The sequence below is a fragment of the Hyaena hyaena genome, unplaced genomic scaffold (genome assembly GCF_003009895.1).
Source record: "Hyaena hyaena isolate Hyena2069 unplaced genomic scaffold, ASM300989v1 scaffold_21, whole genome shotgun sequence".
Taxonomy (NCBI): domain Eukaryota; kingdom Metazoa; phylum Chordata; class Mammalia; order Carnivora; family Hyaenidae; genus Hyaena; species Hyaena hyaena.
In genome coordinates, this window is record NW_024080653.1 from 4,816,443 (window position 1) to 4,840,870 (window position 24,428).

Consider the following 24,428-nt stretch of genomic DNA (forward strand, 5'->3'; position numbering starts at 1 on the left):
CGCCACAAATAAGTGTGACTCCTTGCACCTTAAATCTCCGTCAAAGATAATCTACTGTTGGAACAGAGAGTAACCGCCGCGCGCTGGGCCATCTGTCGCATGTGCACACGTGTCGTGTGCGGTCACTGCAGGGACGAGGGGTGAAAATTGAAGAAACGCTCCTGTCAGCTTCTCGCACTTCATGCGAGGTGCTATACCGCCTGGAGGTGGGCCATGAGGAAGAGGCAGTGCGCACACCTCAAGGCCCTCACTGACGTCTTATTTACAGGGGGAGCCCCCTCGCCAGCAGAAGAGGTCACCTGAAACCGTAAATACGTCCTAGTAACACACAGAAAAGAAGATAAGGATAAGGGAACCAGGACCAGATGGGACAAGTAGAAAATCACAGGCGCGTGGATTTGAACGTGACCATCTCGGTGACCACCGTGTAAGCAGCCCAGCAGCCCAGATAGAAGGCAGAGGTGGCCGGACGGACCTAGGAAGCCGGAGCAGACCGTGTGCTGCTTGTGAGAGATGCCCTTCCAGTGCAGGGACACGCTTGAACTCCAGGCAGGAGATCCGCATGCTACTGTCAAGCGAAAAGGCCGGGGCAGCCCGTGTCCCGGGGGATAAAGGACAGTGCGCGGTGCTCGCGGAGCCTGTCACCGCGGGACTGGGACCATCCTAGGTGCTGATCCACGCAGGGCAGGGTTTCTGAGCGTGTGAAGGGAGCCCCGGTGGAGCTGCCCAGAGAGGTGGAGCCCCCCCCCCCCGGCCCGTACCTGGCGATGCCGGGGCTCCTATCTCCATAGACAGTGCAGCAAGCAGAAGGGAATCCCGTGAGGAGGAGGACGCGCCACCCGGCCCCGCGGACCGCAGCTGGGCAGTGACACGGCCCTGCACACGGTGTGTCCTGCGGCCACAGCGCAGCCGTGGGGAACGGGAAAACTCCCAAACGTGGGAACGAAGCACGCTTTTAAACAAATAACTTCTTAAATGTTTAAATTATAAGATAAAATTTTAACAAGCAATGTAAATATAAAATACATAAAACATTTAAAATATATAGATGTTATATACATAACATAAATATTTATATAAAATAATATGTGTACCCTTAAATATTTCTGTATAAAATACAGAGAGGGGACTACATCAAACTACAAAGCTTCTACACCAGCAAAGAAACCGTTCACTAAATGAAAACGCAGCCTGTGGAACTGGAGACAATATTTTCAAACCATCTATCCGACAAGGGGTTAATACCCAAAATATATAAGGAACTCCTATAACTTCATAGGAAAACCACAAACAATCCAATTGAAAAAGGGACAGAGGACCTGAGTAGACCTTTTTCCAAAGAAGACACACAGATGAGCAGCAAGTCTGCGGGAAGATGCCCCATGTCACTCCTCAGGAAACACAAACGGAAACCGAAACCACAGTGAGACGTCACCTCGCACCCGTCACATTGGCTGTCAACAAAAACACAGTTATCACATGTTGGCGAGGCCGTGGAGAGAACGGAACAAAGCAGGCACTGTTGATGGGAGAGTAAACTGGTGCGGCCACTGGGGAGAGCGGTGTGGAGGCTCCTCAGGAAATTAGAAATGGAGCCTCCGTCCGATCTGGCGTTCTCACGAGCGGGCATTTAACCAGAGGGAAGGAGCCCCAACCCCAGAGAAACACCTGCAGCCCACGTTCACCGAAGCGTTATTCACAGAGCCACACGTGGACACAGCCCTGAGCAGATGAATGGACACAGAGAGGGTCTCGTGCGCGCGCGCGCAGCACAGGAGAAGAGAAGAAGAGCCTGCCTTCTGTGACAAGATGGTTGAACCTGGAGGACACCTGCACAGTGAGATAAGCTACAGAGAAGGACAGATACCGCCTGATCCCAAGCACTTGTGGACCCTGGAAAGGTCAAACTTACAGAACCGCAGAGAGAGATGGTGGTTGTGCGGGCTGCCGGTGGCAGACACAGGGAGGTGCGAGGGGGAGAGCACGCACCTCCGGCTCTGCGTGGCGCTGGGCTGCGACGTGCACCCGGTGGCCACAGTGACAGTACCACGCGTGCACTTGAGAGTCACTAGCACGGTAGACCTTAAGTGTTCTTATCACACCAAACAAAATAACTGAGTTAGGGGCGCCCGGGTGGCTTAGTCGGTTAAGCGTCCGACTTTCGCTCAGGTCATGATCTCGCAGTTCGTGGGTTCGAGCCCCGCGTCGGGCTCTGTGCTGACTGCCAGCTCAGAGCCTGGAGCCTGTTTCAGAGTCTGTCACTCCCTCTCTCTCTGACCCTCCCCTGCTCATGCTGTCTCTCTCTCTCTCCTCGAAATAAATAAATAAAACATTTAAAAAAATAAATAAATAACTGAGTTAGCAGACGTGTTAATTAACCTGATTGTGGTGATCATTTCAGGACGGACGTGTGTGTCAAACCCTTACACTGAACATACAAAAATTGTGTGTATTTTCATTCGTCAATTATACCTCAGTGAAGCTAGGAAAAATATGTATGTGTGGCTTATAATACAACATATAACTTTTAGTCATATAGTTTATTATATCGACATTTATATGAAAATATAAAGTCAATGAAATAAAATGTGTTTAATAATTTTTTTCAGAAAGGTCTGAAGGGAAGAAAAAATACCTTTAACTGAGTGGCAGTGAAAACCCAGTATCTCAGGATTTGTGGGGCACAGCTAAGCAGGGTATGAGAGGGAGATTCACACTACTACAGTGCAGCCGTTGGGAACAGGGGAGGTTTTAAATCTTTGACCTCAGCCTCAACCTTCAGATATTAGTGAAAGAAAAGCAGATTAAGCGTGAAGGAAGTAGGAGAGAGGAAATAAAGATCACAGTGGAAATCAATGCAAAAGAAAACAGAAAAGCAATAGAGAAAATCTGTTCGAGCAGAAGCTGGTTCTCAGAGCAGATCAATAAAATGAGTAAACAGCTACCCAGATGCTGATCTCATTTCCACTGGTTATACACCCATTAGTGTTACTGCTGGATTGTAGGGTGGTTCTATTTTTAGGTTTTTGAGGAACCTCTATACTGTTCCCAGAGTGACTGCACAGAGAAAAACAGACGCCAATTCCCAAATCAGGAATGAGAGGTGGCATCGCTGAAGGTTCTAGAAACATTAAGGGAGTAATACACGAATATTAGGAACAGCTCACTGCCAGAACACTCGGTAAGTTTGATAAAAAAGACACATCCCTTGAATGACACAAGTTTCTCATTAAAGAAGTGAGTCAGACTAGTACTGTATCTGCCAAGAAATTGGATTTGTAGTTTGAAACATTCCCGCAGAGAAAACTCCAGGTCCAGTGGCCTTGCTGATGAATTCTGGCGAGCGTCACTGAGGGAATGGATACAAATCAGCACTCTGCTGTGTCGTTCCACTGCTGGCAGGAAGGGCCTGGTGCCGATCCAGACAGAGACTTCTCAGACCAGCGTTCTTGTGAGGACTGATGCAAACACTCCAAATAAGACTTTAGTAAGTCAGGGGCGCCTGGGGGGCTCCGTCGGCTGGGCGCCCCGCTCTTGTTATCAGCTCAGGTCGTGATCTCACAGTTGTGGGATTGAGCCCCACATCGGGCTCTGTGCAGACAGTGCAGAGCCTGCTTGAGATTCTCTCTCTCTCTCCCTCCCCCCTCCCTCTCTCTCTCTCTCTTTCTCTTTCTCTCTCTCTGTACCTACCCCTTCCCCACTCGCATGTGTACATGCTCACTCACTTTCTCTCTCTCTCAAACTGAATAAACTTAAAAATATTTTTAAAACTTAAATTTAAAAAAGCCTTAGTAAATCAAACTCAGCAACATGTAAAAAGGCTAAAACTCATGACCTAGTAGAATTGATTTCGGGAATGCAAGGTTGTTTAGTGATTGAAAAAAAATCACTGTAATTTACTGCATTGACAACAAAAAAGGCCATATTATCATTCTCAATAGACACAAAGAAAGCATTTGACCAAATCTAAAAGCTATTTCAGATTTCAGACTTTAAAAAAAAAAAAAAAAGCTCTCAGCAAACCTGTAACAGAAGGAGCATCCTCTGTGGGACAGACAGCATCTACAAAAACTGTTACAGCCAACATCACACTTAATGGTGAAAAGTCTGAACACGAAGATGAGGAGCAAGACCAGACTGTCTGGCCTCATCATTCCTTTCCAGCGCTGCACCCAGAGCTCTAGGGAGAAATGGCATCCAGGTTGGAAAGGAAAAAGTGTAACTGTCTCAGTTTTCAATCAACATGATTCTCTTTGTAGAAAATCCGATTGACTCTATTAAAAAAAAAACAACCCACAACATACCACTAAGTGTGCTTAGTAAGGTTATAGGTTATAAGGTCAACACACAACAATCTATTTTATTTATATATACTATTAACCATGAAAAGTTGAACTTAAAGTAAAAAGCATTTACAGCAGTATCAAAAATATAAGATACTTAGGGATGAATTCCAGCAAAAGATATGCAAGACTCCTGTACTTGAAACTGTAATCCATTGGCAAGAGAAATGACAGAAAATCTAGATAAATGGAGAGATTTATCAACATGGGTCCTGACTACAGATCCATATATGCAAATGCAAAGGACCTAAGAATAAACAAAACAACTTTCTTTAAAAAAAAAAAAAAAAAAGAATAACATTAAAGGACTAAAACTACCTGATGTCAAGACTTACCCGTATCTGTAACAGTCGGGGCTGAAAGCAGCATCTTGGATAGTGGGAACGAATGAGAAGTCAGGAGCTAGACCTGCACGTGTGTGTCATAGACAAAGATGCAGAGTTCAGCTCAACAGAAAGGAGTGTCTTTTCACCATGTGGCCCTGGGGCAGTTGTACATCGTATGCAAACAAATGAACCACAGTGTACACCTCATTAAAAAGTTGGGGCTCAGTCGGTTAGGCGTCTGACTTCGGCTCACGTCATGATCTCACAGTTCATGGGTTCGAGCCCCGTGTCAGGCTCTGTGCTGACAGCTCAGAGCCTGGAGCCTGCTTCAGATTCTGTGTCTCCCTGTCTCTCTGCCCCTCCCCTGCTCACGCTGTCTCTCTCAGAAATAAATAAAACATTAAAAAATTTTTTTTAAAAAGTTAACTCAAAATGGGAAAAGATTTGCAAATCATTTACCTAATAAAAACTCTTAGGTTACAGAGGGAACTCTCAAAGCTCAGTATGAAAACAAATACATAAACCAAAAAATGGGCGAAGGGTTTCAACGGTCACTTCATGAAGGAAGTAGTATGATGGCAGAAAAGCACCCGACAAGTGCTGCTTGCCATTTGTCCTTGGAGAACGCAAATGAAACCAGTCAGATACCAGCACGCAGCTGCTAGAGTGTCCACAATGCAAACACTGTCCAGCGCAGGTATAAATGGCATGCCCACCCTGTGTTTCTCAAGTCTGGTTTCTCGAAGGCACATGTCCATTAAAAAACTGTACACGATGTTTATAGCAGCTTTCTTGGTAATAACCAAACAACGGAAGCAGCCCAAGACCATCAACGGGAGTGAACGAGCAAACAGTGATTTATCCACACAGGCCAGTACCGCTATACAATAAAAAAAGATATACTAGCCCCAAAATAGCTGAGGGAAAGAAGCCAGTAAAAGAAGATTATTCACTATGTAATTCCATTTATATAAAATTCTAGAAAATGTAAACTGTACTCACAGAGAGCAGATGGCTGCCTGGGGAGAGGATGTGGAAGGGGCGCAAGGAAAGTTTTAAGGGCAGAGATTGCTTGATTGTGGGCATGTTTTCATGGATATGGACATGAAATTACTGAAATCTGTGTTTTTAGACGTGCAGTTTTTTTGTATATCATTTCAACCTCAGTAGAACTGTTAAGAATTTCAAATTGTGGGGGCACCTGGGTGGCTTAGTCGGTTGAGAGTCCAACTTTGGCTCCGGTCATGATCTCACGGTTCATGAGTTCAAGCCCTACATCGGGCTCTGTGCTGACAGCTCAGAGCCGGGAGCCTGCTTCAGATTATGTCTCCCTCTCTATGCTTCCCCTACTCATGCCCTGTCTCTCTTTCTCAAAAATAAATAAAACAGGAGCACCTGGGTGGCTTAGTTGGTTGAGCATCCGACTTTGGCTCAGATCATGATCTCACAGTTTGTGGGTTAGAGCCCCGCATCAGTCTCTGTGTGGTCAGCGCGGTCAGCTCAGAGCCTGGAGCCTACTTCGGATTCTGTGTATCCCTCTGTCTCTGGCCCTCCCTGGCTCATGCTCTCTTTGTCTCTCAAAAATAAGTGTTAAAAAATGTTTTTTTAATTTCAAATTGTGGAACAGTGTATGAACAACTGTACTGTCCCTTCTAGATTTTCAATTCGAGAAAGACAACGAAACCTGGAGAAATTGTTCTAGATGAAGACTCCTAATGCATGACCCAGAAGTGCAGGTCTCAATCCTGGACCCAAAACCAAAAGATGTAAAAGACATGGTTTTACAATTGGGAGAAATTTGAACAGAGACTGGATATGGGAGAATAGCATGGCATCGATGATAAATTGCTTGAGTGACAGTGGTTGGTGGTTATGTAAGAGAACGTCCTTTTTCTCAGGAAAGTTTCCAGGCAGAGCCTCCTGCCATCTGTAACTTTGAAAAAGTGCAGACAAGCACAGGGGAAGCGAGAGGAAGAGAGCACATGATGCAGAATATTTGACTTGTCCTTGAGGTCGTGTGATAGGGTCAGAGATGAAGAGCGATATCACCAGAGGAGGAAGCTTATGAAATGTGGCCACACCTGCAATCTCTGCGGGCCTCGCTCTGGGAGGGCGCTGGCCATGCTCTAGTGAGTCCCTCAGACCCTGTATTACCCTTTCTGCTGATTAACCAGACCGAGGGAGGGGAGACGGGCAGAGAGCCCTGGCCGCTGGGTTGCAGTTGTTTGGGCAACGATACGTAGGCACCGTTTTTATGCTCCCAAGTTCCACTTGGTAAAGTTATTTATAGTGCCACCAGGGCGCTGAGGGCACAGTGTCTGCAAATTTGGAAAAACGCTCTGTGTCGTATCCATGAAGTCAGTCCAAATTCGGGGACACACAGAACTCTGCCATGTGTGAAGCTGTCGTGGAACCAGGAAGAACATACTCTGTGAGTAAAAGCGGATGGATTTTATTTCTGTGCCCTCACACCTATGCTGGCTCCCCTTCGCGGTCCCTGAACGTGTGCCAATTTCCCCACAAAGCAGCCCTATCACCGCGCCCCCCCACTGGCTCTGACGTGGCCAGCTTCTCTTCCTGCACCTGCGCCCCCTCCCACCTCCCCCTCCAGGCTCACACAGGAAAGCTCAGTGGAGAAAATGGGTGGGGGGAGCCTTCTCTTCCATCCTGTGATGACCCGGGTCACCGAGACCCGGGCGTGACCCGAAGGGCCAGAGAGTTCGCAGTCCAGAGCCTGCTGTCGTGGTGGCCTGGCCGCTGCGAGGGGCTGGCCCGCCCAGGACCCGGGATGGTCACTACTCCTGTGCTGGCGGTGTGTCTCTTTGTCTCTGACTGCCTTGTTCCTACAGGTTTTCTTTTAATAAACTACTTTTTTAGATCAGGTTACATTTACAGAACACCTAGAATAGTAAATAGAGCTTGCGTGTATCCCACACCCACGGTCCCCTCTTAATATCTCAAGGAATCACTGTTGACACACTGCCACTAACTGAGGTCCACACTCTGCTCGGTGCCCTTGGTTTCGCTGTTGTCCCCTTCCTACCCCAGCCGTCACGTCTCCCCAGGTGCCTCTGGGCTGTGCCGTCTCTTGTGTGCCTGGTTTTGGGTGGCCAGGGAGCTCTGGGGGTGCTGGGGCTGTCCCTCCATCGGGATGCGTGGGAGGAAGACCGCGGAGGCAGAGTGCCCTTATCACGTCAGGGGTCCGAGTTGTTGTCGATGTGGCGCCATCACCGCGGATGGGACCTGGCTGAGGTGTGTTTGCCAGGTGGCTCCACGTGCTCTCCCGCCGACCCCGGCTTCCATCCTGTTCTCACAGGGAGCTCACCGGTGCACTGGGATTTTTGTTACATGGCCTGCTTTATGTCTGAGGTCGAACATGATTCCTTTACCATCTTTCTTTTTTTTTTTTTAAATCTGAGTATTGTTCTTTTCATTTTCCTCCCTTGTTACTGGCTTAGCCTTATTTTATAAGGTTTGGTGTTGGAGCTGTTCTCCTTTGTTCTGCACTCCCAGGGTTTTGTGTATTCCGTCTCTCAGTTCCCTTCCGGAGCCAGCCTTGCTGCCCTGCTGCTCGGCCCCAGCAGGTGCCCCCAGCAGGTGCTCGGGCAGCAGAGGGCAGTGAGGGGGCGGGGCGGCGGGCAGCGCAGGGGCGGGGCCGTGGGCAGTGAGCGGGACGGGGCAGCGGGCAGGCCGAAGGCCACAGTAAAGCCCCAGCCCCACGTCTGGCTTGCTGTAGGCACTTGATGAATGTTACTGACCCTTCATCTGCTCATTTTGACATCAGTAATTAAATTGCTTTGATGGTCCATTTAATTTCCAAACTATGGGTTATAAGGTGCAGAAAATAAAGAAAATCTTACCATCAGGGAGCACAAGTTTGCATGTCTCACGGAGCTGTAGTTGGCAAGGACGCGCTGGTGGACGTGAGGTGCCGTTTGTATTGTTCAGTAAAATACAGCTGCCACGCACGTCTTCCTAGCCCTCATCGCAGTTCCGTGAGGCAGCTGCATTTCAGAGGTCCTTGGGGTGGGTTTTAACCTGGAGGAGATCCTCTTGGGTCCCCAGGAGAACTGTGGGCCTGCAGAGTACGTCGCAGGAGCTGGGGGCTGCCCCTTCCCACACCTGCCCGGGAGGGGGTCAGGCCCAGCCACACGTGCACTTTGGTAACAGGCCAGGTTGCTGCTGAGTGTGTCTGTGTCTGGCAGAAGGGACACCATTGTTTCCAGATGCCTCTGGACTTCCAGGAGTGGAATGGGGAGCAGAGGGAGGAAGCAGGAGGCTGTCACTGCCACTCACATCAGGTCTTTGGGCCTGCTGCCCGTGGACTGGACTGGTGCGGGGGGACAGGTGACGGATCACCCTTTTGCAGCATGAATGGGCGCAGTGACTCAGGCTGCAGGGGACTTCCTGGTGAGAGGAGCTGAAGCGTCAGCCCGATGCTGAGGGCAATCAAGACAAGCGTTTTTTTGGGTGATGACTCAGGGCCCGTGATTCATCATCAGGCTGGGCTGAATCGCCTGCCAGCTCCGCCGCGCTGGTCAGAACGAGGATGGGACGGGGTGCTGGTCAGCCCGAGAGCAGGACCCGAGTCCTACATGTTTTATGAAAAAGGCGACCACAGGTCTGGTATATGGGGCCTGAAGTCTAAGCTTGGTTACTGTACAGTCCAGGAGGCGCCAGCCTAGTCACAGTTCCCAGCCGGGACCATGAGGCTGCACCTGGTGGTGACCTGGCTTCAGGGTCTGGGTAGAAACCCACAGGGCATGGCTGGGAGGGGCTGGGTCTCGGCATCCTGGCTCTGCCACTCCGCAGCTCTGGACCCAGGAAAGCCCATTCCCTCCTGCGTCCACGGGCCGCTAGATTGACTCATCTACACTGGAAGCACTTACCGGGTCATTCCCAATCCATGATTGGGAATCCTAATGCCTCTTCATGCACACATCGGCTTTTTTATTTGTTCAGCAAACACTTAGTGGGCCTCTGATGGGAACCAGGCTGTGTTGCATTCCAGGACCATAAAGAGTAATAATCAGGTCTTTGTCCTTCAAGAGCTGAGGATACAACAAAGCAGGGTCCGGTGTCAAGAGCTCACCTGAAGGCAGCACTTCGGGGCATCCCGCCACAGTAAGACCAAGCAGAAGGTCCCGAGAGTAGCTGGGCTGACTTGAGAGGCTGTGCCCAGAGGGAGCTCAGATGCCCCCAGTGGGGACGACAGGCCTAGAGCCAAGACACAGGTGCGTTGAGAAGAGTCATGTCAAAAACAAAGTGTGAGTGCTAGCGCCCGGTATCTGAGGGGGAAGGAGAGCCTCCCCCCCATATCTGAGGGGGAGGGGGAGCGCCCGGTATCCGAGAGGGACAGGGAGCACCCGGCATTGGAGGGGAGGAGACTGTGGGGGGGCTTCTCTTCATTCAGAAGCATTTCTCCATCAATGCTGCCCATTCTGCCACTGGGTACTTGACACCGAGGGCGGAGGGCCCGGGCAGCCTGGCTCAGTGTGACCTCAGGGACAGTGTCAGGGCCTGACTGGGACAGTAGGGCTGTGCTATGGAAATAAACAGGTCAGAGGATTCCAGGACTCTCAGAGGAGCACCAGGAGCCCAGGGTCCAGTGTAGCAGAAGGGCTGGCACCAGGGTGAGGGCCGCTTTCGGCCTAGGCCAGAATCCGCCCAGAGCAGAGCTCCCCTGGGCCAGGCGGACAGAGACGCAGGAGCTGACCACTCTCCGATGGCTGAGCAGGTATAGAAATGAGTGGGGGGTTGTCCGTCGTCCAGAGAAGCAAGTTAAATGCGAGGATTATAGTGAGGAAATGCTTCCTCAGTGAAGATTTGCCTGCATGTAAGGTAAATGCTCAGTGTCAGATTGTCCAAAAGCTACCGTGAAATCATCCAGGAAAGTAGGTGGGAAACAAGGTCCGAGTGTAGAGGAGCAAAATCCTCATATTCTATAGCAGAACATCGGTAAATAATGTCTAAAATGGCTACATAAAGACATAGCCATTATTTCGAAATCTGGAGATAAAGTCTTGAAAACCTGTCCACAAGAATTGCGATTGGCCGCCACTGGGGAGCTGGACGCTGGTGGGAGGGACAGACCAGCCACTGCTCTTGTGCTGCTCTTTCTCACTCTGCGTGTTGACCTGATTTGCACGTAGTAGAGAAACCCCCAGGAGTACAACGGGGAGCATGGCCCAGCCTTCCACACCTGAAACAGGACACGCTGAACCACTGCCTCCTGCTGCCTGCCTGAGCCGCGGACCTCTGCCAGGATGGGTGTTTCCATGACCATCAGGGAGAGAACTGAGTGGCACTGTAAGCCCATGTGTCCCCTGTCCCCCCATAGGATGGGAGGGGTGGAGTTAAATACCTTGGCACTGAGTGGAGTGAGGAAGGCACTATGATTTGGACCAGACTTGGTTTGGGTTCCGGCTCTGCTGACCACCCTCGGGCAGGTCACTGCCTATTCAGACCTTGGCTTCCACGTGTCAGAATGGGACTTAACTTCCTATTGAGGCAGTGGTGGAATCCGCGTCCACAGAGCTCATAACACAGCCCAGGCACGGCCAGCCACGACCGTCGTTGCCACTCTCGTGAAGAATGGCATAGACTCACAAGTACGGCCTGAAGAACTCATATTGAACCCTGCGTCCTGATTATAAAGACTATTTCCTTTGTTAAGTATTTGTTTATAGATTTGACCACATATTAGGCCACAAAAGAAACTTTAAGAATTTCCAAATAGCAGAAATAGTACAGATGATGTGCAGTGCGGGACCAGAAATGAATAACAGTGTCAGAAAACAGAACAGGCCTTCCAACTAGAAATTTATTATTTTTTTAAAGCAATTATCTTCATTCTTGGGTCAAAGGAAAAATACAGAACAAAATTATAGTTTCCAAAAGTACGGAAAATGAAAGTAACGGGCATCGGACCCCAGGATATGGCCAAAGGCACGTTCAGAGAAGACTTTGCAGTCGTAAGTCCCACGCCAGCCTCCTCCATTCCCACAGATCGGAGCAGAGCAGGCGGCCAGCTAGACAGACGACACAAGAGGAACTACAGGCCAGCAGAAAAAAGCAGTTTGATAAAGATAAAAGAAAGGGCTTTCTCTGAGTTTACAAACAAAAACATAAAACCGAAACTGTAAACAAGAAGCAGTTTCTTTGGGGGGAGAATCAGCTCACCTAATTAAGGGACCAAATACGATCTAGAAGAGTCTAGAAATGACCAGGCAGGAAATGCTATGGGAGGGAGGACAGATGTGGTCCCGAGACTGTTCTGCATGCCTTTGCGAGTGTGGTAACAACGTGAACACGGCAAGCTTCAGTTTCTAGGAAGATAGAACTTCTCAAACTGATTCGAGGAGAAGTAGAAAAGCTCAAGCAGACCGTTTCCGCAGGAGCGGCGAGAGGCACTAGGAAGGTCCTGCCACGCCCGATCATTCCGGATGGAGAATCTCCCGAGCAGAGATGAAGGGACACCTCACACCTGTTTGTGGAGCCAATGTGACATTGACGTAGGCACCGACAGTGCACAGCAGTGTGACTGCTCAGGGCCACCAAAGATCATACTTTAAATGTATGTTAAAATGGCACCTGAGTGGCTCAGTCAGTGGAGAGTTTGACTTTGGCTCAGGTCATGATCTCACAGTTTGTGAGTCTGAGCCCTGTGTCGGGCTCTGTGCTGACACCTCAGAGCCTGGAGGCTGCTTCGGATTCTGTGTCTCCCTCTCTCTCTGCCTTTCCCCTACTAGTGCTCTGTCTCTCTCCCCCTCAAAAATAAATAAACATTAAAAATAATAAAATAAATATGGGTAAAATGGTAAATTTTATGTTCTATATGTGTCAGCACACACACAAAGAACACTAAAAAGTTCACACAAGACAAAGCACATTACATCCATACTTGTGAACGTTTGGAACAACTCAGGAGAACACGGAAGGGCTCGCACAGCGCTGCCCAGTGAGCTCCTCCCCGGGCTGCAGGCTTGGTTCAGCGTTCGCCTTCGTAAGGCTGAGCCATTACAGTCACAACACTAACAAGTAGAAGGCGGCAGAGGTCAGTCTTCTAATGGATGAAGAAAACCACTCAATAACATAGCATCAATAGCTGCTTCTCTAACATTCAGACAAGTTTCACGCCAGCCCGGAAGCCAGCATCATACCTCATGGGGAAACAGGAAAGCAAAAGTGAGCAGAGCCAGATGCCACTGTCACTGTCAGCTAACACAGAGGCTAAAATTAAAAGCATAAACGCTGGAGAAGTAGAAGTAAACCACTGTGGTTCGCACACAATTAGGAACTTATGCCTGGAGAACCCAGTAGCATCAGTGAGATCCCGCTAATAAGAGAATTTTTGCGGCAGGAGAATTCAGATTAATACACAGAAATCACAGGTAACAACTAGTGGAAGATATGTGCGCCCTGTTTACAAGAGAACCCTAAATCTGGGAATAAACCTGACCTGAAATGTGTGAAACCCCCATGAAGGAAACTGACAAACATTCTGGAAGAGCACAGAAATCGATCTGAACAAATGAAGACATAGGCTGTTTAATGACCGAAGGATTTGTCATTGTCAGTATGTCCGTGTTCCCTAAGTTAATTTAAACTGTAATACAATCCCAATAAATCTACCAGGAAGCTTTTTTTTTCCCCCTCTCTCTTTTCTTGAACTAGACAGACATACTTCCTATGGAGAAATAAACAGGACTCGCCAGGGGAATTCCGATTAAATGGCCAGGATCTAATCCTCCCAGATACCAAAACTCATGACGAAGCCCCAGTGATAAAGAGCCTTGTGGGGCTGGATTATGGACAGATAGGCTGGCAAACGGTCACAACAGAAACGGACATCAGCACACACAAGGCATAGTATATGGTCAAGTCAGCGTCTCAGCTGTGTGGCAAGGATGACTGTCTTCTGAGGTTTTGGTGCTAGGGGAGCTTGCTGTCTGCACATCCTGAGCACCAGAATGGACTTCAAAATGGTAAATTACTTAAATATAAAGAATGACACCATGAGAGCACCAGAAGTCCCAGGCAAATTCTAGTTTAACCTTGGAGTGATGAAAGCCTGTTCAGCTATAACTTAAAACCCAGCCGTCTTTGAAAATTAATAGATTTGGCTGCACAAAATAAAACATTTGCATGGGGGAAGAAAACCATGAGCAAAGTTTTCAAACAAGCAAGCATTGGTGGGTTGCAGATACTTAAAATTCCTCTCCCACGTGAAAGACTAGCCTTCATAATACATAAAGAGCTCTTAGAAATCAAGAAGAACACTGTCAGTCCAGTAGAGGATTGTCAAAGAATGAACAAAAACCAGCAGTCCCCAGAAGAGGGATCACACGACCCTTACTTCACACACGGGACAGGCTTCGGCTTCTGCACCATCAGGAAAGCGCACAGTAGGGCTGCACTGAATGTGGGTTTTCACCTCCCAGATGGGCAAGCACTCAGGTGTCTTACGGCAGGCCATACTGCAAGGACCAAGTGTCAAGACCGCACACGTGTCCACCCTGTGATGGGGCCGTGTTGCTTCTGGGAACTCACAGCCTGGCCTGTGTGGGCACGAATGAGCCACACTCTCCTAACGGACTGTTCCGTTCACTGTGAAGAGCGAACACGCCCGTGTGGCAAGGTCGCCGCAGGTGAAGGAGCGCGAGGTGCAGGACACAGATGGATGGTCCTCATGTTGGAGGCAGCGGTGCCTCCGTCTCCATGGCGCTCGCATTTCTTGCCCTTACGTAAGGAAGCATCAGAAGAATAAGTAAGAAGCTAACACAGCAGTTACCGTAGCGCTGAGGGAAGGCTTTAACTTCCATAGCGTGTGGCATTTATTTTCATGTTCTCTCCAGACATCACGCTTCCACATGACAGTACAATCATGCCAACCCTCTGCAACCCCTGCAGGAACCCAGGGGCAAGCGGACTTCCCCATTCTCTGCCTTTCGGTAGCACTTTGAGTCTTGAACTTTTAAAATATATTTACAAAGCATGTGAGTTTCTCCAAGGTCCGGGCAGGTCATGAGTGGCCTCGGCCACCGGTGCTCAGGACTGCCCTGCCGACAGAAGTCCATCCATCTGCATTCCATTGTGCCTGTGCCCCCCACCCCCAGAGCAGACGTGCTCTTTCCTCTCATCCAGCCTCATGTCATACCTGCGGCCTGACTGGGGGGAGAAGGGTGTCAGACAAAACAAAGTCAGGGAAGCAGCTGGAGCCCCACGGCTCCGCGGTGTCTTCCTGGGGCCTGTGTCCGCCAAGTGTGTGCCCCTGCAGTGTGGATGGAGGGCGGAACAGGGTCAGTGAAGCCGGAGAAAGTCTGAGCGAGCTCTGGGCCGGTTGGTAGGCGTCTCCTGCTGAGGAGCAAACAGGCAGGCGGGCCATGAGCAGGTGGCCTTGGTGGTTCCCCCTGGCGGCCCGCACGGCCGGAGCAGCCCGCACAGAAGGGTAGCACCGAGACCCGGCCTCTGTCCGGAATGAGCGGGGCGTGAACGGGAGGCGCGGTTCCTCTCCCCGGAGATGCCTTAGAGGAGCTTTTCCTGCAGAGGCGCGGGCCTTGATCTGACTCATCGAGCGCCTGGTTCAAAACAGAAGGCGCCTTTGTTCTCAGATCCGGGTGCCTGACCGCTGTCCCCAGGGACGCCAGGACTGTCGGGCGGGTGTGGAAGAGCTGCCCTCCCCCTGGCCCTGCGCTGAGTCTCTGCAGAGAGGACGTGGTGCTGATGCCTTTTTCCTTCTACCGTCACAAACTTGACTCGAGCGAGGGCCCCTCATGGTGTTGTTACCTGGCTTCCCCGGCTCTTCGGGGGCCCAGCCTGCTGACCTGAGTCCAGGCGCCCCTGCCCCCGACCGCCGACGCCCCCCTGCTCAGCGCCGCCTGATCAGTGTAGGGAAGCAGAAACACCTAAGCATCAGAGCCCCCAGAAGCAGGCGGTGTGGCGCGGGCGCGGGCCCGGGCACTGTCTGCGGAGCTGGGAGGGGGCTGCACACGGCCAGGCGTGGGGGCACCACGCAGTTGGGGGGAGCACGTGGCTCTTCTTTTGTTATCAGAAGCTCTCTTCTTCAATTCTGACCTCACTTCTTCTGGAATGGCCTTTGAATTCCTGATGGAGTGGAACATGTCGCTGTGGACATGTCGCCCCAGATCAGTTTTATGGAATCGATCCAGGAGTCCGTCGGGGTCGTGGCCACATTCCGAGGGTCATTGTCTCCAAGAAAGACCGTCCGTGATCTGTGTGCCTCTCCCACGCGTGGCGGCTGCTGGATGTGTTGTGTGTTTCCTTAGCCACCCCAGTCCTTGAGGGCGGATTTGTAAAGTGGGGTCCCCCAGCGAGCAAGCCTGGCACAAGACCTAGCTCCTCACTTCCCGTTCTGCCCTTTCCTGTCCTGCGTACACACAGGAACTTTCTCTCCGTGCTGTGCACCTGAGGCCATGCAGACCCTCCACCCCGGAGAGTCTGGGGCACCACCTCTGAGCCCCTCAATGAGCCGGCACTTACAAAATGCCCCCAAACCCACTAGCCTGGTGTGAAATCAGGGCTCATGGGAACGCTGGCCACCTCCTCCGAGCCAGGCTCTCTGTTCCGGGATTCCAAGTCCTCAGCGCTGGGCATCACTCACAAGCGCCCTGCTCCCGGGCACCCCTTTCCCATGTCCTCCAGGGCCCCATCCTCCGTGGCCCAGAGCACCCTCCACCTCTGTGGCATGACTTCCGACCTAGGTCAACTTGGACCTCATGCTTTGCTGTTTGTCCGTGTGCACGCTCCTCCCTGCTGATGGCTCTGCTGCTCTCAGAGGCACCCCGATCGCAGTGGCCCCCCCAAACTGAGCTCCTCCTCCTCTGTGGCCCTGAGAACTGGCACCTGCCTCCGTCACCTGGCCCCTCCTGTCCAGATCTCGCAGGAACAGCCTCCTCCCGCATCTGGGCCATCCCGTCCCCTCCCCGCTGCCCTTGCTGCACGTGCCTCTCCCTGCGGGTCCAGCTCACCCTCCATTGCGGTTCCAGCAAGACGCCAGCCTGCAGCCCCACAGCTTTGACCTCCCAGGCCCCAGCCCCCCTCCTGGGGACCCCCTGCAGTCTGCGTCCCACATCCCGCTGAACAGGCTCGCCTTTGCCCCCATAACGACTCTGCAGAAGATCCCATCCGCCCCCGGCCTAGGCACCCCCACCTTTCCCTGAGTCCCCACATCCCAGTGTCTCCTGGCCGTCACGTGCGCAGTCATCTCCTCCAGAAACTGTGAGTGAGGTGTGGGTCATGTCTGCGTCCAGGACGGAGCCGGTGCTGGTAGCAGCGGGCCCTCAGGCATGCACCGAGCGCGGGAGTCCACGGGGCGCGGGGGCTTGTGGGAGCCGTGCACCTGATGCGCCCTTGACCCCACTCCGCCTCAGCGCTCTTCCTAGGGCCTGCGGATCGGGCCTCTGCTCTGGGAGGTGTGTGCTGAAGTAGGAACGCGTGATGCGAGTGAGTCCCAGCGATCGCACTTAACACAGCCCCCAGGAAAGCTTCAGCGGCGGCTGGGCGCCTCCCCCTTGGAAAGCGGGAGGAGGGGACTGGGGGAAGGGAGGGCATGGGCGGGGGCTGCAGAGGTGATGGCGGCCTCCGGGGACCCCTCCCGCCGGAGCGGCTGCACTTGTGAGCGTGCGTGAAGCACCGGCCCGGAAGGTTTATCTGCAGGCCACTGTTCCGGCCTCTCTGCCAAGTGAATGTGGGACGCGGGAGAAGATACTGAGGCAGCGAACACTGACCGCACGTCCGTCACTCCCACACGCCAGGGAGCGAGAGGGCCCTTACAGGCACCTGTACTCACTTCTCTCCCATCTCTTTCTCTCCCCAGTCATGCCAGGCTGACCTGGTGAAGGACAACGGTCACAAATACTTCCTGTCGGTCTTGGCAGACCCGTACATGCCAGTAAGACTCCCGTCCCTTCTGGGAACACCCTCAGGATCCGTGCTGTTTGTCTCACTCACACCCTGGAGTGCTGTGGCCGGGGCTGCTCCCTACGGGCGAGGGGCCATGTTGGGGTGTGGGTGGCGGTGTGCACCTGATGTCAGATCCACTCCATTTGTGCGGAGAGACGCATGGCCTGGTCTGGTTGTTTAGGCCCGTCTGTCCTCCTGGCGTGTCTTTTCAGCACAGCAGAAGCCACTGTCCCTTGCGTCCTGACAGCCGAGTTAGATTAATGAGTGCTTGCACGCCTCTGACGTGACAGCTCGTGTGCCTCATGAAGGTTCTGGAACACTATGAGATGCTGATGTACCTTATGAATCAGGAAGGAAGGCAGGGGAGGGGAGAAAAGAGTGAACGTTGAAGTTTCACATTAGTTTATTCTGTGAAACGCTTAACGGTAGTAATCTGCGGGCAGATACACGTCACGTGCCACAGCGGCCCGTCCCGATTTCTGTGCTCCGTCCCTGAGCCCCTAGAGCAGAACAGAGAACAGGGGACGCCCCGAGTACCCCCCTCAATCTCATGTCGTCTCTCAGGCATATTCCAAGTGTGAGCACATCCTCCTGGATTGTCTAAGCTAAATGCTGGTTACCAGAGAAAACCCAAGGGACATTAAAAGCTGGATTGTTACATACAAGGCAAATAGCCCGTGTGTCTCAACTCAAGTGTGGTAACTAAGTCTCATCCTCACTGGTGCAAGTGGACACTTCACATGAGGTCTGGAAACAGCCACGTCCTTGCTTTTTGGGTAAGAATCCAGCCAGCCAAATGGACGGCGACACCGAAGTGGTGACCATGGCCAAGCAGTGAGATGGGCTGGCGCATGTGGGCCCCCCTTCGGCTGCAGACACGCTGACATTTTGAACCCATCGTGAAATTCGAAAGAGAGAACAGTGCCACAACACCAAAAACCGATACAAGAAGTCCGAGGGGAGCCACAGCGGGAGGGGTCACTGACCCCGGGGTTCCCCGCGCACACAGACCCTCGTCTGCACCCAGGACGGGCCGAGCGGCAATAGCACAGGCACGGACACCTGCTGAAGCGGGAGCACTCGCGGCTGCCCCACCCCGCCTGTGGGAAAGGCTCAGAAAAGGGCTCCCGTTTGTGTCTCCATGTCCGGGCCAGGGTTTCTGGGGCCCTGGAAGAAGCAAAGGCAAAACCCCGCAGGGCCCTTGCACAGCCCAGAGTCCACGAGACTCAGGCCAGAAGCATAAGGTGGCTCCCAACCCGCAGAACAGAGCACTACGCAGAGTCAGCAAGCAGGAAATTAGCAGCTGAGAACTGAAGGTAATACAGTTTTCTGGGAAAGACTATAAAATCCATAAGGGTGAGTATGTTTCAGACGATTCCGATTCAGTGAAACAGTTTGTTTCTTTAATCATGTCCAGAAATACACCTTTGGGTTGTTTCCTCAGAAGTACTTTCATGTCTAAGAAAATAATCTTTTTTTTTTTTTTTGTCCTTCTTACCCATCCTGAAAAAGAACCAACTAGATTCTTTTATTTTTTTTTAATTTTTTCTTTTAATGTTTTATTTATTTCTGAGAGAGAAAGAGACAGAGTGAGCAGGGGAGGTTTAGAGAGAGAGGGAGACACAGAATCTGAAACAGGCTCCAGGCTCTGAGCTAGCTGTCAGCACAGAGCCTGACACGGGGCTTGAACCCATGAACCATGAGATCATGACCTGAGCCAAAGTCAGACACTTAACCGACTGAGCCACTCAGGTGTCCCATAACTAGATTCTTTTAATAAATAGACAGGTTTTTTTGGGGGGGGGGCTGTAACAGAAGACATAGACACTGCCGTCCAAAGCAGTGAACGAACTGAACAGTAGAATAGCACAGTTAGCGGGAGAATTCTGGGGAAATCGCCTGGAATGAAGCAGATGGAGAGCCTGAAGGGGACTCAGGCCTGGCGGGGGGGTTGGGGGGGCTCACTGCTGCCAGCCTGAGGCCAGAGAGCACACTTGGGACATGGGGAGAAGCAGTATGTGAAGACAACACTGCTGTGAATTTTCCCGATTTGAAGAAAGGAATGAGTTCTCAGGGAAAGCACTGTGAATCTGGAGAAGACTAAGTAAAAACAAATCCACGCAAAGGCCCAAACTAACAGAGGTAGAAAATGTCAAAGGCAGAAGGGAAAAATCTTAAAAGTAACCGGCCCCAGAAGAGGGCCTTTGCACAGGAGCAGATAGTACCAGCGGTGACAGACAGGGACGCCGGAGGAAAGGGACTGTCACCCTGGAAACGCCCCCCCCCAACCTCGCGCACCATTCAGGACACGGGGAAGCCAGCACGTGGTCACAGATGCAGGACCACAGCGGCCACAGGGCTTGTGAAGACCGCATGCAGGAGGAGGCGGAGCCTGCGGCGACCACGCCCAGGAGGAGGTGGAGCCTTGGAGACCATGCCCAGGAGGAGGTGGAGTCTGCGGGGACCACGCCCAGGAAGAGGTGGAGCCTGTGGGGACCACGCCCAGGAGGAGGCGGAGCCCGATGGGACCACGCCCGGGAGGAGGTGGAGCCCACAGGGACGCAGGCAGCAGCACAGGCCTGAGGGGTGGGCCGGCGTGCTGCCATCTACTAAGCACTGGCTGTGAACATGGGCCGTGGTCGTGATTTCAGGGGCTAAGAGCAGAGGTGGAACGTTGGAATCAGCAGCCTTGACTAATCCAAGGGCGAGAGCAAGAAAGACCTACCTCAGACTCTGCTCCAGGCGCATGTTAAAAACAAGGCACCACGACACCGTTACAGGCAGGCGGACTGGCTCCCCAGTTAGCGGACGCCCGGCGGAAAGGGGAGGATGAAGACTGACCCACGTGACAGAAGACCAGAAAGAAGGAAGACGGGAACCGAGTCAGGATGCCAGAGTCATGCGCTTTCCGCCGGCGCACCAGGCAGGGGCAGGCAGTGCGCCTCCACGGGCTCGGACAGGGTGCGGGGTGAGCGGGACAGGCGGTGTGAGTGGAGGCCCACAGGCCTGTCCTGCCCCATCCTGTCCCTGTCAGGGAACAGCCGTGCTCTGAGAGCCCAGCTCAGAGCCCTCAGACCCTCTTCCCAAGGACTCCAGTTCAGAACAGAGAGCCCTGCTGTGCCTGGGGAATGACGGACGGGTCTCTGCCATGGGGACACACAAACCCAGGCCGACTTGTGTTTTCCAGGCCGAGCATCGGACCATGACAGCGTTCATCCTCGCAGTGATCGTGAACAGCTATAACACAGGTCAGGTGAGTGTCACGGCCGCCCAGAGCTGCCCCACTTGGGAGTAGGGATGCTGGTCTGAGTGGCTGCTGAACAGGTCCCCCCAGAGGGGGCGCCACAGGCCATGGGGCCCTTCCTTTCCAGCCAGCTGTTTGCAGGGTGCATTGAAAGTGGTGGGTTTGGAGCAAGGAAAACGGTAAATGTTATGGTGTGAGAGCTTACCCCAGAATCGGGTCTGTGACCGTGACCGCAGCCGGCCCCCTCCCCCTGCCCTGGGCCTCGGGTGACCTTGGGTGTGTGTGCCTTCTCGCAGGAGGCCTGCCTGCAGGGAAACTTGATTGCCATCTGCCTGGAGCAGCTCAACGACCCCCACCCGCTGCTGCGCCAGTGGGTGGCCATCTGCCTGGGGCGCATCTGGCAGAACTTTGACTCGGCCAGGTGGTGTGGCGTGAGGGACAGCGCGCACGAGAAACTCTACAGCCTGCTCTCCGACCCCATCCCTGAGGTGAGCCCGCCACCACACGTGCACAGGCCAAGCCGGGCCAGGGGGCCGGGCGGGGGCAGACCACAGCCTCCCTCTGGCATGACCGTGACCCAGCCCCCTTCCTTCAGGTGCGCTGCGCAGCGGTCTTCGCCCTCGGCACTTTTGTGGGCAACTCTGCAGAGAGGACCGACCACTCGACCACCATCGACCACAATGTGGCCATGATGCTGGCCCAGCTGATCAACGACGGGAGCCCCGTGGTCCGCAAGGTGCGTGGCCCCCAGGTCCACAGGCAGCAGCAGAGCGCCTGGTGACCAGTGTCCCACAGCACCCGGGGATCGGAGCCCGTGGCCTTGGCTGCAGCCATGAGCCCGCAGTTCCCAGGGGCACATGTCCTTAAGAGAACAGACCTTTGAATGTTTGTTTAATTCTCTGCAAAATGCGTTTCTTCACCAGATACTCGTGTGTTTGCTTCATTTAAAGGCATTTAACAGGCTGCGCCCCCGGCAGCTTGTATGATAGGCTCCTTCCTGCCTGGGAGCATCACACACACACATCATGGCGACTAACAGAGCAGTAGACACCCACAGACAGACGGAAAGGTTTGTGTAGTGTGCTCCCCTCCCCGCCCCCGTGTGTGTCAGCGGCAGAACGGGGCACGTTTGTAATGGGGCAACTCAGACCTGTGTACACATCCGCGTATCACGGGTTTCCGCCTGAGGCCTCGCACCCCTGTCGGAAGCTGTCCCGGCTCAGCCAGATGTCCCCCCAGGCAGAGGTGCCACCAGGCGCCTGCTTGGCTGCTGGTGACCCGGGGGGGCTGCCCACACCGCACGGGCCATGCTCCCTGAGTCCCACGTTCACATGGCACCTGGCGTGGCTGAGGTCACGGAACAGGGGAGGGGAGGCCGGGTGCCTTGGTGCAGGCCCCGTTGCACTGCCCGCACACTCTCCATCAGAGGTGCATTTCCCGCAGCCCCGCCAACCTCCTTCTTCCCCGGCAGGTTGCCTCCGCTTGGATGCCACTGATCGGGGCCACGAATTCGTGGTTTCTTTAATTGTCCATTCAGATCCTTTCTAAAGAAGGAAAGCTTTCTTTTTTATTTCCAAAAAATCTGAAATATAAAAAAGAACGTTAATAAACATTGAAACATTACCTCTGCCAGTTGCCAGTATCGGGCAAGTGGCCTGCACAGACCCAGGACTGCTGTGTTCTTTAGCACATCCCCGAGGTGGCCCCTGGGGTCCCCTTCATGTCTGAAATCCGCTCACTGCCCCTTTTTACTAGATACTAGAATCCCCAGGCGTAGCCACGTCTCTCCTGAGGGTGCTCTGCAGACCGCCTTGCTGGGGGGGCTGCCTCCCAGGAGCGCAGAGGCACGGCAGAGCACCCCCCTCCACTGCCGAGCAATATGCCTCGTCTAGAGGCAGAGGACATGCTCATCTGTCCCAGGCTCAGCACGTGGGCTGTCAGCACCCCAGGCCCAGAGCGGAAGATGAGCCTCCAAGGGGCACGTGTGGGGACCAGCAGTTGTGCTAAGTGCTTGCAGACGAGCAGGGCCGCAAGGTGGGGGGGGGGGGGGGCCGGAGCTCTCTGGAACAGGTCAGGGTGACGCCCGCCCTACCTTGTCCCGGAAGGCTGCCATGGGTGGGAGCTCACCCCTGCATTATGAGGCCTGAGCAGCCGGGAGCCAGGGAGGGGAGGGCCAGGGAGAGCAGGTAGGGTGGGCAGAGTGTGTGCAGAGGTCCAGGGACACGAAGGCAGTGGCTGCACAGAGGATGTGGCCTAAGCAGGGTGGGCAGTGAAAGCAGTGCAGGGAGGCAGTGCCAGCCCAGAGCCGGGACCTGCACCGTCCGCATGGCCCTGACGCTGCTGGCGGCTTGTCTCCTGGTCCAGAGTCACGTGGCAGGACCGCCAGGAGCAGCTCCGGGGCCGCGAGCGTCCGGAGCACAGCCCAGGCGTGGGCATCGGCCTCCGCAAGCTCGCCTGCCCCTTACAGCTCCAGTCATGGTCGCCAGCTCTGACCTGCAGCCAAGGCACTGATAATACGTGCCACCAGCCACTGTTGCACCCGTTTGCTGCAGAGGCGGGAAGTGGGGATTTACGGTGGGGTTTTCATAAAGTCACGTGTGTTCAATACGGAAAAGACCATATGCAGTTACTTTGTGTGGTGACAGTGTCCTCTCCTAGATGAGGCGACATGATGGCGGAGGGGAGGCTTGTTCAGCGAGCTCACTTGATAAAATCTAGGTCAGTAGATTCACATCAGCCTCCCAAATCTCATGGATGTGAACTTGTCCGTGAAGTATAAACTCCAGGTGCCCAGCCGGCCAGTGCCCCCACTCAGAAGGGCCAGGCGAGGGGTGTGGGTGTGTCACCACCCAGCCACATGCCCACACCCAGCTTCCCCGCCATCATCCGCCTTCACATCTTTAGTCTTATTTATTTGTACATAGTAACCACAGACCACAGAGGAGCAGTGTGAGGCGTCCCCCTCCCTTCCCTGCACGTCTGACTCAGTGGCACTGAGAGAAACGGCAGGGGCTGTCAGGTCCCTGGTGGACATGACAGGGCCGAGCTGCCCAGCCAGCAGGGTGGTCACATCGTTGCACGGTGACAGGGCCGAGCCTGGACCTCCGGGCCAGCAGGCATCAGCCAGGAATGTCCTGTTGGACGCATGCCGTGGCGGCAGCCAGGACACGGAGGCCATGGGGGGAACCCCAGGAAGACGCGTGGTTCCACCTTCCACGCAACCAGAGCGTTAGCGGGCTCCCCCTGGGGCAATGCAGGAGCCCAGGCCCGGTGTCCCTGAGTCCTTCACCACGTGATAAAGATGATGACGCGTCTGGAGGGAAAGGCTTCGTTCAGTCGATGCTGCTTAAGCACCTGCTGTGTGCTGCGCCCTGGGCACCAGCCCTTGATTATCTGGCACGGAACTAAACCCGGCTGTTCAGAGCTTGCACTCGGAGGTGGGGTGGGCTGGAGACTGAACAGACATGGGTGTGACATGGCAGGTGGCGGTCGTGCCCTGAGGGAGGTGAAGTGGGGTGAAGGTGGAACAGAGGGGAGCCCTGGGTGAAGGTGGGGTGCACAGGGGGGCCGTCTGAGCCAGAAGCCTGAAGG

The 24,428-nt window shown here is 53.4% G+C and overlaps 1 protein-coding gene across 2 annotated transcripts in view; it reads left to right on the top strand.

Annotated features, from left to right (window-relative positions):
- The window catches only part of RPTOR (regulatory associated protein of MTOR complex 1), a 329,175-nt gene that overhangs the window by 252,730 nt on the left and 52,017 nt on the right, over positions 1-24,428 (top strand). For both annotated transcript variants that reach the window (XM_039226302.1, XM_039226303.1), the window contains exons 14-17: positions 17,508-17,582; positions 20,781-20,846; positions 21,134-21,325; positions 21,433-21,573. In XM_039226302.1, the coding sequence (XP_039082233.1) occupies positions 17,508-17,582; positions 20,781-20,846; positions 21,134-21,325; positions 21,433-21,573 (474 nt within the window). The remainder of the gene's footprint in view (positions 1-17,507; positions 17,583-20,780; positions 20,847-21,133; positions 21,326-21,432; positions 21,574-24,428) is intronic.